This window comes from Gymnogyps californianus, chromosome 8 (assembly GCF_018139145.2).
Source record: "Gymnogyps californianus isolate 813 chromosome 8, ASM1813914v2, whole genome shotgun sequence".
In the NCBI taxonomy this organism is placed as follows: domain Eukaryota; kingdom Metazoa; phylum Chordata; class Aves; order Accipitriformes; family Cathartidae; genus Gymnogyps; species Gymnogyps californianus.
This window is the reverse complement of record NC_059478.1, coordinates 8731740-8746691: the sequence shown is the minus strand read 5'-3', so window position 1 is coordinate 8746691 and position 14952 is coordinate 8731740. Positions and strand designations below refer to the sequence as shown.

The 14952-nt window shown below is 60.5% G+C and overlaps 1 protein-coding gene across 1 annotated transcript; it reads right to left on the bottom strand.

Moving 5' to 3' along the window:
- Positions 1–3360: 3360 nt before the first annotated feature.
- CRIP1 (cysteine rich protein 1) lies at positions 3361–7459 on the bottom strand. Its single transcript, XM_050901143.1, has 5 exons — positions 7393–7459; positions 4397–4491; positions 4248–4305; positions 4068–4115; positions 3361–3712 (listed from the first exon to the last, which is right to left on the bottom strand). Exons 1-4 carry the CDS (start codon positions 7430–7432, stop codon positions 4075–4077), a joined length of 234 nt encoding a protein of 77 aa, XP_050757100.1. The 5' UTR covers positions 7433–7459; the 3' UTR covers positions 3361–3712; positions 4068–4074.
- Between the last annotated feature and the right edge of the window lie 7493 nt (positions 7460–14952).

The following is a 14952-nucleotide window of genomic DNA, read 5'->3' as shown; positions in this document are numbered from 1 at the left end:
GGACCCCTCAGACCCCTTTCTGCCCCCTTCTCTTTTTTTCTTCCGTACAGAAAGCCGCAGAGCTGGGGCGGGGAACAGCAGCAGTTTAGTTTCTGAACCCATCCTGTTTCCTGTCCTTTGCCAAAACCTCTTCTGCTTCCCTACCCGGGGCGTTGGGGCTCGCCCGCACCCAGCTGCCAGAGGAACGAGTGATGTTGTTTGTTTGTTTTGTCACAGTGATGAAGTGTTTTTAGCAACCATCGCTCAGCAATCCACAAACGTCACTGATCTCAGCCCAAGCTTCCAAAATAACGGCAGAGGAAGCACAGCCCCTTCCTCCAGGGTCAGCAACGGTGGCGTTTCAGGTCACCGAAGCAGGGGACCTTTGTGCTGGGCATCACCAGGCTGGAGATCACCCGACACCTTTTGCTGTCCCAGATGGGCACCTCAGGGCTGGAGCCGTGCCCTGACCCCACCTGCGATGGCAGTGATATCCCCATGGCTGCTGGCTGGTGACCAGGCGGGACGTGGGGGCTGCCAGCCACCTCCCAAGGGTCTCCTCCCTGCCTCAAGAGTGGTGGGAGCAGCTGGTAGGGCACACCGAGCCAGCATCCCTCGGCTGCTCCCCAAAAAACTGGGATTTGCCCTGAGCATCCTGCTCTCACCAGCTCCCCTGTTGTAGGAGCAGTACAGCCAGGGCATCGCCGCACTGGGAGGGAAGGGACCGTCCCTGCCCGTCCCCAGCTCCTGTCGGGGCTCAGAGCCGAGAGCATCGCAGACAAGCTGCTCTGGAAGCCATGCTGCTGCCTGTCTGTACAGCTTACGCTCCAGGCCATGGAGATTTACTGTTCAATGGAGAAAAGATTGTGTCTGCTGACAGCCCACCTCCCCGGCGCGCCGGCCGCTGCCGAGCCTCGCTGCGCATCGGAGCGGAGCGCCTGGCTCGGGCGCAGATTTCCTATCCAAATGCAATACAGCTGTTTCTGCTTCCTCTCCAAAGACCGAAGCGAGTTTTAAAAAATCAATTTATCATGTATTTTCTTTGACCAAGGCTCCTTGCAGATGTGACCCGTGCCTGAACTGCCCAACCTCACAGCATCGAGGCTGGAGCAGGCAGAGAGCGTGACTTGTACAAGCACAGCACTCTGAGCGGAGTATCCTGACAGCAAGTCCCAGGGCTAAACGCCATCTCAGTGGGAGTGCCTATTGCAGGGCGGGTAGAGAAATAGGACACTCAGAGGTTTTTGGGAATCAATACTCAAGGGCATGTCCCCAGAGCTTGCTTGAGGGACCCCCAGTTTTTAACCCCCACCACGTGCAGCACAGTGAGGCAGCTGCAGGATCGGGTTTAGCTTCTTTGCAGGTTTCCTGAGGCTGCGCAGACCTTGTACAGTTCCTACATCCCTCCATGCACCCAGGGCAGGGAGACCCGTCCCCAGCCACCACACCTACGCCACAAATCGGTGGCAGGGACCGAAGCAAACGGCAGCCCTGGGCAGCACACTGCAAACAGCAACACACTGCCTCCTGCCCCAGCTGCAGCCACTGCCCACAGAAAGGGCTTTCAGCTGGAGGGCTGGATCGCCCCAGCATCTCCCAAGGCAGCACTTGTTTTTCCATACCTCTCACTGGTTCCCTGCTCATCCCTTCTAGCCTGGCCCCTTGCACCTGGCATTAGCTGCTCCTGAAAAGTTTTGGTGCAGGGCCCTGTTGGGAAAGACCAGGAGCCCAATTCACGGGTCCCTTTCCCGTCCGGACGCAGTTATGCAAACCCAGAGGATGACGTGGCTTGTGTTTGCCATTATTTTTAATGCTGAGGATAAACACTATCTCACTGGCAAGCTCAAGGCTGCCGAGATTATGTTACTAGTTTGCTTTGAAGCCCGGTTCGCAGAGGAAAGCCACGTCCCAGTGCCCCAGGGGCAGGCTGGCTGCCAGCGGCGGTGCAGAGCAGGACCGTGTCTCCCTGGCTGGGAGCCGTGGGTGCTGGCACCCCCGGGGAGGCTGCTGGCGAGGGCAGCGGTGGGAGCGGGAGGGCAGGGGGCCGGGAGGACAGGGGGCCCTCCGAGCCCTGGCTGGCTGGGAGGCATGCTGGTGGCCAAACAGCAATAGCCAGGGTTTGCCTTTGAAACAGACGCCTGTGTTTGTTGTGCTAACTGCGTGGGAGGCGAGGCAGCGCCGGCTGGTCAAGTCTGTTCCACTGAAGCGTCCCTAGTGGGTGCAGAGCCTTTTGGCATCAAGCACATGGGAAGTTTTAAGATGCTTATCAGACCAGGCTGCTTTTGACACCAAAGATTTTGACATTGGACACGTACCCCTGACCCCTGAGGGTTTTGGCCAAGTCCCAGGAAGGCTGGCATGACAGTAAGATGCAGAGCAGACTTTAAGGAAATGCATGCATAAACTGTAGACAAAAATATCCCAGTGTGTTATGAAGTATCTCTGAATATGTAAATGGGGTGGTTCAGGGTAGGGAAAGACATGGTTAAGAAACCATTTTAGAAACATGCCTTAAGTTGACATCTTTTACATCTGTCAGTGCTGTTCTTCCAGCGAGGCAAAGAGGGTGAAACACGAAAGAGCAAATCGCTTGCAAGCCAGCTCTCGCTTCGTAATACTGCACCTTTGCTTTCCCTACCGAGGGAGGCTGGCTCTGCCTCACCAGTAACCGGTAATCGCCGCCTTATTTGGCCTTTTCGTATGGCTGCTCAGAGCAAAAGCAGCAAATACCAGGTTTTCCTGATGTGACAGTCAGCCGCCTCCCAGCAAGACACCTCTCTGCCCCAGCTGAGAGCTGCGAAGTGCCATCTCGGATCCAGGAGCAAAGAGCTGGGGGCTGCCCACGGGCATGGCTTTCCAGCAGGCACTGCCAGAGACTGGGACAGAGTGCTGCAGAGACCTCAGGTCAGCAGTCTCAGACCCTTGTCCAGCAGCACTGCATGCCTCTGCTTTAACCCCGTGACAGCCGCAGGCAACAAGAGGTGGCTCATGGCAGGAGCCACCATGCTCTAGACTTCTGCAAACGTCATGACACAGACCCAGTGAGGCCGTGGGTGGGGTAGGACCTTCCCCCCGAGCCCAGGGAGACCCCGACCCCGGACAAGCACTGGCCCAACACCCACCACCCCTTCCTTTGGGGCACACTCAGCCCCAGTGCCCACAGCACCCGAGGGCTGCTCTCACCCTCCAGGGCTCAGGCAGCCCCTGGGGTGGGCAGCCAAGGGCAGGACCCCATGCACACCAGGAGCAAAAGCACATGGAGCCGTCACATGGTGTGGGGCTTGATCCAGAGGCCACGTGGGGTCCTTAGGCAAGCAGCAAGCGCTTCGCAAGCAAGTCCCGCGGGACCCCCGTTACAGAAAGCACAGTTGCTACATGGGGGAAGCATCTTTCGGTCTGGGTTTATTAAAGACTGAGAATACAACTGTGGGCCCAGCCACGAGAGCTGGGTGCCAGAAGCAGGGCTGGGTTTTGGCTGGAAGGGTGTGGTCTCCTCTCCAGGCGGCCTTCAGCTATACCGGCCAAATTTCCTATCCGGCAGGGCGTCCCAACGCCCCCACCCCGGCAGTGCTCCATCTGGAGCAGAGTCCCTCTCCACACCAGCCCCAGCCTCGGTTACTTATTGCTTTTAATGTGCTAGTCTAGTACAGAGTGAATTAAAAACAAAAATGCATGTTTGTCGCGGTGCGTTTGTGCTGTCTTCGGCCTGTGCTGGGAACCCTGGCCATCAGACCTGGAGAGGGATGGAAGAGAGGGGCGGATGAAGTCAGGCTGGGCTGGGAGCAGAGACATCCCAGGGACAACGGTGCTCCGGAACAGACCCTGTTTTTGCCGACAGGCCACAAAGCAAAAGCCTTTGGCATCCGCTGCCGGAGCTAAGTGGGTGCTGACGGTCGCTTGGGGCTGGCGGAGAGGAGGAGCTGGCACCCAGCATGTTGCTCCCGAGCACCGGCGCGAGGGCTGGGAGTCACAGCCAGCCCGGGGAGACGCCGTGGCGCGCCTGCCTTCCCCGCTTGCCTGGTGGGGGACAGCCCCAGCCAGCCCACGGAGCCGGAGGCAGGAGGGGAGCTCCGAGGGGAGGCACCAACCTGAGGTTTACTTGAACGTGTGGCTCTCGGCTCCTCCCCGGCCGAACCCTGGAAGAGAAACAGAGCGGGGTCAGCATTGCCGCGGGACAGTGAGTGCACTGAGGGATGCACCTCGCCGAGAGATGGGAGCCCCGAGCCCCCTTCCCCTCCCTCCCACAACCCCTGCCACAGCGACCCTACCTTTGGGCCCGAACAAGGCGGCATAGCAGGGGTGGTTGCAGTACGGCTTGCCGTCGTGCTGTGGGGAGAGAGAAAGAGCATCAGCCCCGACCGTCCTTCAGCTCCGTCTCTGCCCATCCCACAGGGACCTCCAGGGCAGCAAACCTCACCTCTGCATGGCCTCCAGACGTCAGGGTCTTGTTACATTTCTCGCATCTCAAGCAGGGCCGGTGCCAGTCCTTCCCCAGAGAAGTCACCTTCTCGGCTGCCACGGAAAGGAGATGGGTTAGGTGAGGCACTGAACAGGCGCAACAAGTCGGTTTTGGCAGGTTGGCCTCCCCGTCATCAACCCTAGGGAGGACATTTTTGGGCATTTTCTCAAGTCTATTTGTCCAGGACAGAGGGCACCGCGTTTCAAACGCAAGTGCTCGCTGTGCACACACATCGCCATGCACATCCAGGCGCCTGGATCCGAAACAGCAGTGCCATGTCCAGGGTGAACATCGCTGCATCCATGTGGATAGACTGACTTCCATCCGTCATCCAAAGATCTGGGGACCTTCCCACTTCCAACATCAGCCTGCAAGGGGATGAATTTCTCCCTAGCCAGCTGGAGCCCAAGCGATCACCAGAGCTGGCAAGGGCGAAGGGGGGATGCTGGTGAGGACCGGGAAGGCAAAGCCATCGCCGTGCCCTGCCAACACAAACCAGTCCTCTCCAGCCACCAGCACTCAGGCCACAGCTCCGATTCTGTGCACACCATGGCAAACCAGAGTGGGGCTGGAGCTTGGCCAGGATTCAGGCGGCTCCGGGGGGGACAATATGCTGTTTGCTGGAGCCAGGATGTGTTTACGGAGAGAGGGGGGAACACAGGGTGGCTTTTAATTGCGGCATGGCAGGGGAGGAGGGTATCTTCTGCAGACACATGTGCTCTTCATATTGGCAGCTGCGCTCCTGGGATTTATTAAGTGATAAAGCAGAGCTTTTCACAGGAACCCCGTCAGAGCCAGGTCTGAGCCCTCTCCCCATGCCTGCAAAAGGAGATCAGGCGATGGGACCGAGCCACTGCTGGCAGCGCGTGCCCCGGGGGGGCCCTCAGCAGCCTGAAGCACCTCTTCTTTGGAGTCCAAATATGCCCACAACAGCTTACACAAGGAGCAAGCTGGCGGCTGCAGAGGTGGGAGCGGGGGCAGCGCCCAAATGTCACGAGTCAGCCCCGCTGCCATCCCCCAGCGGCACAAAGAGCCTCCTGTGCCCACAGCCTGGCAGGGGCCACGGCGTCCTCCCCCCGGGCAGCCCCACGAGCTTGAGCCTGGCCCGTGGCGGGGCCCTCCCATCACAGGCTTTTTGGAAGGCGCTCAGCCTCCCCACCTCTCGCACAAGCATTTGCACCAACACTTGGGCAGGAGCTCTGCCAAAGCTTTCTGCAGCGGAGCCCCCCCCCAGCTCTCAGCCACGCAGGCAACATTCCCCTGGAAAGCTGGTGGTGGCCCTGCAAATCCCATCCCCAGTCCTCTCGCCATCATCTCCTCCTCACCCCTGCTCTCTACCGACACGATTTGGCTGGAAGCAGCCCGAGGCACGCCCAAGCAGGGCTGCCAGGCTCCGAGAGCCCCGGGGTGCCCCGGAGCAGGGCTTGCTCTGCCTCAGCAGTCTTTATCTCCAGGGACAGAAATCAGGCAGCGAACTCGGTCCTCCAGCGGCTTTTGAACCCTCCTCAGCCTCTGCATCAACAGAGATGGTTTCATAAGCGCAGCCTGATAAGCCCAGGGTCAAACCCCTCCTTGGTCAAACGGCACCGTCCCGGCACCTCCGCGGCCACACCTGTGGGCACGGCAAACCCAGCTCACCCCGACTGGGATCGAAGGAGATCCACAGGGACATGAGAAAGGCGGACGCTGACACCAGCGCCTTGGTAGCTCCTGGTATCAAGCCACGTTGGTAAATGAGGTGCCCCAGGACCCTTGGTTGCAGGAGGGAGCCATGAACTGTACTGTGCCAAAACCCCACCTCAAAGCCTGGCTGCAAGCAGTGAGTTCAAGTTTAGGCAGAGACGTTCCCCAACCGCGGGAGCCACGTCCCCAGCAGCCCTCCAGGCAGCACCCACGCCAGCCCCAGCACACCTCCCCAGGGTGGGCATCACGAACAGACACGGCTTTTGGCAGGGAGGAGCAGCCCCTGTGTTTGAGCCTCCGATTTCTTTGGCAGAGCAGAAGTAGAAGTTGGGGCACACACACAAGCAGAGCAGAAATAAGGGAGAGAGAGCAGAAGGCAGTGATGGCACTCGGGTCGCAGATCCCTCGTCTCTAGTAAGTTAAAAAGCGGGGAGTGCATATAAGCTGCTCCCAGCAAACCCCCTCAAGTTCAGCTAAACCAGGGAGGTGGGGAGGTCTGGCAGACGGAGCCTGCCTGTTCCAGCAGCTGCTGCCAGCAGGGCGAGAGGCTCAAACCCCCCAAATATCCTGAGGCAGGACAGCGGGACCTGGAGCTTCAGCGCCCCGGCTCAGAGGGAGGACATCTGCCTGAAGCCCAGCGGCAGACAGCAGCCCAACAAGGCTTGTGGCTAGCCTGCAACGGCGGCTTAAAAATAATGCCCCAGGGCTGTCATCTCGCTGTGCTAAACCACGCAGGACAACATGTGGGCAACCCACTGACCCAGAAACATGTCCGAGGGCAGGATTTGCCCTTGGGAAGGTGCTTGCTCGCCCGCCCAGGCTTTCAGAGCAGCAGGCTGCACCAGCGGGGCCTTTGGGCTCCAAACTGGCACGGGGCTGCGGGCGATGCCGGGAATGAAACAGGGCTGAGCTCCCATGCTGTGCCGTGGCCCCGTCTGCAGGCTGGGGGTACCCACTGCAGCCCGCACCCTGCAGCGAGGCACCTCCTTGGGTGGATTTATAGGGCCACCCACCCAGGGAACCCCGGGGACCCACAGCGCAGGGGTGCACAATGTCAGGGCACCTCAAGAATTTGCATTGCTGGGGCACACAACATTGGGGCACCCATGAGCCGCAGCGCCGGGGTGCAGAGGGCCCTGTAAGCACCAGGGTGCCCCGGGGACTCACAGCCCGGCGGGGTGCAGCATCGGGGCACCCCAGCTTAAGCAGCCCGACAGCCCTGCGGTCCCCGCGGGGTGGAGGCGGCCGGGGAGGGAGCAGGAAGCCCTTACCGAAGTAGACCTCCTTCTGGCAGCGGGGGCACTTGGGCATGGTCTCGGCTCGCCTAGGCTCGGCTCAGCTCGGCGTGCCGCTCGCACCGGCTGTGGGATTCTCCGCGCCGGCCCCGCCGGAGTCACTGCCCGACCGCCCCGCCCCGCCCCGCCCCGCCCAGATGTGCGGCCCCGCCCGCAGCTGGAGGCAGCGGCCCGGGGCACAGCCCTGCAGGGGCTCCCAGGGCGGGGCCCTGCACCCCTTGCATCCTGCACCCCTTGTAGCCCTACACCCCCTGCAATCCCTCCACCTGCACCCCTTTCACCCTTTGCACCCCCGTGCCCTTTGCATCCTGCAGCCCTACACCAGTTGCACCCTTGCACTCTACACCCCTTGCACCCCTTGCACCCCTACATCCACTGCGCCCCACACCCCCTGCACACCCCGCACTCTGCAGCCCTGCCCCCTCTGCACCCCGAGTCGCTGCACCCTGGCTCCCTGCCTGCTCCCTGCCCACGGTAGTGCTGTGCGGGTGGCCGAGAGCCCCGCTCTGAGTGGGGCTGGAGGTGTAATTGGCATCTATCAATTAACCACATTCCCAGATAAAGATTCACGGGGCGCTGACCACCAGGGCTCACTCCCTCCGAGCACAGATCTGTTTCACCCGAGGGAGTGTAAAAGTCAACCCTCGGGCAGTATCTCCTGCCCGTGGGGAAGTTTGGGGTACGAGATGAAGCAGGAAGGAGCTGTAGGGCTGTAACCCCCCTCTTGCAGGACCTCGGGAATGGCGTGGGTGCGGGACGTGGCTCCGCTCACCACAGAGAGCCAGCCCATCTGCGTTGCTGACTGCTGTCATTTTATTAGGAGCAAGGACTTGCTGTTCCTTTGTGCTTGGCTGCAAAGGAAATGAAAAGCCTATCCAAAGGTCTGTTTTGTATGAAACAATCCTCCCCAGGGCACGTTACTGTGCTGCAAAGGTCACGAGGGCTTGTGAAACCCAGCACCAGGACGCCTAGTGTCTGCCTCCCGAAATGCAGGGCACCCCTCGCCCTCCCACTGGCACAAACAGGGCCCTGTTGACACCAGAGCCCACCCGTGGGTGCAGGAGGAGAGGCGGCGAGCTGTGCCTGGAGGCGCAGTTCATGGCTGAGCTGGGATTGCTTTATGACCCAGACTGGCTCCAGCCTCACTTCCCAGCAGGAGCCCTCGTCCTGCTGATGCTCCCCACTGCTGCCCTTGGTCCCGGGCTCACTCTGCCTGCCGGCAGCCCCACTGCAGGCTGTGGAGCACCTCCGGCACGCTGCTGCAAGGGCATCGCTGGGCTCAGCAGGGTGGTCAGTAGCCCATGCTGGCAGGGACGTCGCTGGGAAGCCTGCTCCAGGCTAAGGGGTGAATCATGCTGAGACAGTGTCTTACAGCATGCGGGGAGAGTGGTGTCCTGCAAGGGCTGCTGCCTCCACCCCGCCTCCTCCCTGTCCTTCCCACCTCGAGGCACCACACACGTGCAAGCACCCCACAAGCGCCCGGCTGCATTGCCTGGGCCAGGACCCCCTCCTTGCACCACAAGGGGTGCAGCTGGCACCCCGATGAAATACGGGGGACAGGGCATGTCCTCTCCCCTCTCCGGTGGCCCTGCTTCCCCTCCCACATGGTGCCAGGCTGCTTTGAGGCCACTGCCCAGCTAGGACAGCTGTCTTCAGCTACGCTCCCTTTTAAGGCAGGTTTTGTGCCAGCGGGCAGCTGAAAACTGGCCTCTCTCAGGTCTCCTTCAGCTGGCCCAGCCCTGCAGCCGGTCTCCACGGACCGCTCAGCCTGCAGCAGGAACGCTCCTGTCCCGGCCAGGGCAGCCTGTGGCTCCGCACGCCGACTGACCCGGCTGAAGCTGAGCCCAGCCGCCCCCTCCCCTCGGTTCCCCCCTGCACTTACTGGAGACTGTTCACGCAACAGAGCAGGCACAAAACCGGCGGCAGCTCCTCACAAAGCAGGCGCCGCCGAGCCGAGCGCTGCTCCCTGCCAGCCCTGCCCGCACGGGGCTTTACGCCTGGCAGCCACCCCCCCAGCCCCCTGGTTTAGCCTGGCCAGCCCTGCTGCGGGGATGCGCACACCTTGGGCTACCCCCAGCCTGCTTCACGAAGGGGTGAGCCAAAGCGTGGTGTTGGCACGTGGTGCCCCGTGCAGTTGAACAGGAATTACGGTGAGCCAATATCAGGGTGAAGGATGCCGCAGGTCAGCAGCCCCAGTTTCTACACCTCACCGCGGCTGTGCATGCATCCTGCTCATCGCCACTGCCCTGCTCTCGTCCCACCGATGAGTGGGCACGCACGGCAGCAGGGCAGCACAGCAAAGCTGTCTGGCAGAGGGCCTCTGGCAGGGAGGGAGGAAGGGCTGCAGGCACTCCAGGAGCACGGCAGCACCTCGGGAGCCCATGGGATGTGGCCTCTTGCTCATTTTACAGGGAGCGAGTCCATAAACACTCCTAATGCCGGTGTGTGAAACCCATCAGCGCGCCGTGGCGGGGCAATAAACCAAGCCCTTGCCGGCCCGTGCTGGAGGGAGCTGGCTGGAAATGCTGCGGCAGCCTGACATTTGGGGTCACTGCTCCTTCTGCTGTCCAGGATCCCCCTGGGAGCCAAAACCATGCCGCAACTGTCTGCGAGCTGTTTTGGAGTGGCCATGAGCAGCGGCCAGCTTGTCCCTCTGCAGCGGGACACTGCCCACGGCGCCAGGCCCACAGACACGGGCAAGGGCAGGCAGAGGGCAAGCTCTGGTGCTGGGCAGAGATGGCTCCAGGGAGCAGCAGGAGAGGGGCAGGGGTGGTGTCTTCAGTAAAGCCAGGTCCCAGCCTGAGCACAACTTCAAAGCAAGGTTCATAGCCTGCCAGGGAAACAACCCAGCCAACACCAACAGAGAACAGCCTCCTCAGCAAACCACAGCGTTATCTTATCTAGAGACCTCGTTCCAGCTAATTTAACCATTAGAGCAAAGCACGCCTCAGCTGTCTGTGCCCTCTGACAGGAATCTGTGGGTGAGGCTCCATCCCGGAGCATCAGGCGCCAGCGCTCCCCGATGGCATAGCAACAGACCTCGGAAAAACCGGGGCTGTCCTATTTGTTTGTTTGGGTGGCGTTGTTATGGCCAGGGTTCCCTCCCCAGTCCCTTAGCCAGCGCCAGCAAGAGCCAGCACCAGCTCCCGAGGTCCATCTGCGGCACATTTTGTGCAAGGTCCTTGCAGCCCCCAAGTGCCCCCCAAGAGTTTCCCGGGCTCTTGGGGGGCAGGGTTGCATGGCGAGAGCTCCTGGGCATGCCAGAGCTCTTGGCACATGCCGCCTGCCCAAATATCCCCCTCGAGCAGCTTAGCCCCCGGTGATGACCGGAGTAATGACTGGAAAAGTCACCGGCATTTTAGCAGGCAGGGCGGGTAACATAAGCCGATTTGGGTTTGTTTTGCTAACACAGCAAGAAAAAACAGCTATTTCCGCGTAGCACACCAGCCCATCTGCCAGGGCGGCAGCTCCTGGCTCCCCTCCTGCCCCCCCTCGCTGGAGTCGGGCAGAGGCTCCCACGCTTCTCACATCACAGCCCCCCCAGCACACTTGCACAGCAGGGAGACGATGCACCGGTGAAGGCACGACCCAGGGGCTGGTGGCACCCCGATCCAGCATTTTCCCAGCACTCACACAACTGCGAGTCCTGCAAGATCTCCCTCCCTGGCCATATTTCAGCCCACGCTTGTGCAAGTCAAAGGCCCGCTCAGCCAAGATGATTTGTTGTAAAATATGCCCTACCCAGCTCAGCATGGGACTCTAATTTGACAAGAAAATTATAGGGTGGCCTAAAAAAAAAGCCCAGCAGAGGCTGGGGGGGAGCTGCCAGACACATGATCCCATCAAAAGGCCCGTGAGATGCCGGCGCTGTGAAGCGGCACGGGGTACCCCGCGGTGGGGGGACCAGCGCACCCACCCCCCCACTCGCCTTCTGTCACCTCTGGATTTGCACGCGGCTAATCCCATTACCAGCCAGCCGGGAAAACAACAGCACGAAGGCGGCTGTCAGGGCAAATTACACCCTAAGGAAAAACTCTGGGGTACGTCTTCATAAAGCTGACAGGCGGCCGACGGCTGGGAGTAATGGGGAACAGGACGGCAGCGGGAAAGGCCGTGCGGGAGTCGGGGGGTGGCGGAAGGGGCTCGGAAATGGCCACCCTGGGGAATGCTGGCAGGGGAGCCCAGCGCACCCGCCAACACGCTGCCACTGGTGCTGTAAAGCCCCGAACGGTTTGAGCCTGCGAAACACACTCGCTGCTGTGCCAAAATCTGTGCTTGCTGCCCTCCTAGGCGCGGTGCAGAGTCCATCCTGCCACGGGCATGGGCAATCACATGGCCGTTCCTAGCAGAAACTGTAAAAACATTTCCAGCCCGGTTAAGGCAGCTGGCTGCCCGCAGCAGTCACTTGTCAGGTCAGCTCTCAACCTCAAGAGCCAGGGCGTGAATTATTATCACATGGTTAATATTACACTGCATGAGCAATAACAAACACGGGAGCCCCGGGGCCAGCTCCCAGACCGGCGAGGTGCTGCCGCGTGGCACAGGGACTCGATGGGGACGGGGTTGAGCCCTGCTGCTGGGAGAGCGTGGGGCTGCCCGTTCAGGGCCACGCCAGGGATGCATCTGGGATTTCCATCCGTGGGACAGAAGAGCGCGGTAGCCCTCACCCGCCTCTCCAACCCCTCCAAGTCCCAGCTACATGGAAAATCTCCTCCAATTTCATCCAGGCACCGCTCCCTCCATCTCTCTGCGTATGGTCTGGCCAAAGTCTCGCTACCATCTGCTCTTTTCTGCAAGCTTTCCATTAGTGGCAGCCCGAGGAAACCTCCTGGCTAAATCCTGCCGGGGGAGGGTTTGGTGCATTTTCCTGGCACGGCCCCTGCTGTTTCTGTTGTGGCTATCAAATCCAGCCAGGATCGTCGAGGAAGCAACGCCCGCTGCTTTGGGAAGCCGCCCAGCACCCGTGAGGCATCGCCTGTGCCTGCTGGGGAGATGCACAACCGTGCTGGGAGCTTGCGGGGAGTGTGGGCACTGTTCAGGGGCTGCTCACAGGGGACCAGTGCCAGGGACCACCTCTCTAGCCCTGCCCTGGCATGGGGCGCTCGCCCGATGGCACCGTTTGCCCTGGGCTGGGTCCAGGCTGATGACGCCACAGCTTTTATTCCTGTTAAAAATTCACTGGAGGTGAGGCGAAGGGGAGGGGGTGCAGAGGTGTTTGCTCTCTCTGTCAGCACGCTGCTCGGCATGGTCATGCTGTGGTGGCAGCGCAGGGAGGGGAGAGGGGTGTAGCTGCTCCGCTCTGCCTTACCCAAGAGAGACAGAGGGTCAGGACAGAGCAAGAGACAGGAGAGCGAGAGGAGGAGCCGCAGGTTTGCACACCCGTTAGCAGCGTGCACACCTCTGTCCCACCAGCGCAGGTATTCCTCCCCCAGCAAGCAGCCCCCGGGCACTCCAGGAGCCCCCCGAGCGGTCCCCTGGCTGCTCACCCCACCTGGAAACCAACTGGTGACATAAAGGCTGCTGCAGAGCCCAGCCTGCATCCTGGGGGGAAATTCCCTCGCGGATGCCCACAGGCAGCAACAAGCCGGGGAGCCGCTGAGGGACGGAGCCAGCACCTTCCTCACCAGTGCCATGGCTGGAGCCTGCACCAGCAGCTCTCCCTGTGCAACAGCCCAGTGCAATGCACTGGCAGGGGGATTCACAGCCCAAATCCTCCTCTGCTTGGTTTCATGCCATTCCTCCTCCTTCCTCCCTGCCTGCTCTCCTACACCCTCTCCAGTATTTACACCCAGTACTTTAACCTCCCCCTGGGGCCAAGCCAAAGCCCGGCCAAGCAAGGGAGAGCCACACCACTGACTTCGGGGAGTATCAGAGCTGGTTCCTGACCCTCGTGGAAGCAAGCTGTGCTTACTGGGTCGCTTTTAATATCCCATCTTAAATCACATCTTCCAGCACTTCATCCCTTTTGGCTCCTATTTATTGACTTCCCAGCAAATGCTTTAAATCTGTCTTGCTTCGCTGCCCAGCTGTGCTGCTCCGGCCCCTGGCACATCAGAGCCATGCTGCCAGCCACAGCCGTGCTGTCCTGCCATCTCCCTGCGTTTTGGGAGCCCCTCCACACCGCGATGGTTGCATCTCCCCTGCACGGACTAGCTCAGATGTTGTAGCACAGGGCTGCCCTCGTCATTCCTACCCCCACCAAGTCCCTCCCTGGCGTTCTCCGTGTGTGCAGCCTGCCGTGCTCCTCTGGGACCAGCCTTTGTACACTCACCGGTCTCTTTTCTGGGTCACTAGCAACAGCGCAAGCGATGCAGCCCTGTTTCTGGTGGCACGGGCGCCCTCAGCCTTCTGTTGAGAAGCACCACTAGGTGACAATCCTGCTCCTCCCGCAGCTCGGGGATACCCGGGCTGGCACCCATCACCCAGACTGCCATCAAAACAGGTTGTCCACCGGTGCATCGTGGCAGCTGGTGGGATCCCTGCCCTGCGCCCAGCGAGGAGCTGCAAGGCACGGCTCCCTGCTGAGCTCTGCTGGCTCCCAGGAAAGCTGGGAGCCAGCAAGGGTAATTGCCCAGGACGAGTTCGTAGGGCTTGGGGGATTTCCAAGCAAAGCTGCATCCACTTTGTTCTCTATTTTCCTCCGTACCCTGGAGAGCATGTCTGTCATCACCAGAGCCCTCCAACTTTTTTATCCCACTAGCAAGTCTGAGCTGAAAAAAAAATAAAATACTTGACATCCCCGAGGGGAAGGATGTTTTCCAAGCCTCAAGTAAAGGGGCATTTTCAGCTCACGTAGGTCTCCCAAAAATAAATACAAAAATGCACCAAGAATTAGAGGCCAGAGCTGCCTTCTCTGCTCGAGCAAAGTGCCACTCTGCTGTGTGGGTGCCCCGGTCCCCACACCGACCTGGCAGCACAGGGACAGCCCCGACCCCTCACCATGCACACCGATAACCCCACGTGGGATCCCAAAGCCCCGCTACATCCTTCAGCTTCCTGGTCTTAACACCCACCCTGTGGGTACCCGCTGTACCTGGGGGCCACCTTCTGCCGCGACGGGTGCCCAGCCCCCCTGCCACATCAGGGTGTGGAGACAGTGAAGGGACATCACCCACCTGGAGCCTGAGCAGTTGGGTTGTCCCCTTCGGGGTAGCAGGAAGCTGTGATGGATGCAGGCTTCCCAGCACCTCCTTGTGCAGCAGAGCTGAATTCTGTCTATTTTTAATTTCATTGCATTCCCCCAATAAAACTCTCATGGGGAAAAGAAAATGTAAGCAAAAAAAGAAAGGGGGGGGGGAAGCCAACCCCAAACCAAAATAAAACCCTGCATTTGATGGCTGCCGCCTGGGAGCGGGCAGCAGCCAGGATGCTGTACCTGCGCTGCCCCATGTCCCTTCACAGCCAGCACTAACCCAGGTACCAGCCATCAGGACACCCCCTCCCATCCCTGCCAACCCAAACTGCCTTCCTCCCTATCTCAAGATCACTGGCTTAACTAGTCCTAGCAGCCCTGCATCAGCTCCTTCCCATCCCACC

Bases quoted from the DNA above. Each gene is read 5' to 3' on its own strand.
- CRIP1 (XM_050901143.1), bottom strand. From the start codon at position 7,432: ATGCCCAAGTGCCCCCGCTGCCAGAAGGAGGTCTACTTCG. The intron at 4,492-7,392 runs GTAAGGGCTTCC...TTTCCGTGGCAG, and splicing joins CCAGAAGGAGGTCTACTTCG to CCGAGAAGGTGACTTCTCTG. The intron at 4,116-4,247 runs GTAGGGTCGCTG...TTTCTCTTCCAG, and splicing joins CGCCTTGTTCGGGCCCAAAG to GGTTCGGCCGGGGAGGAGCC.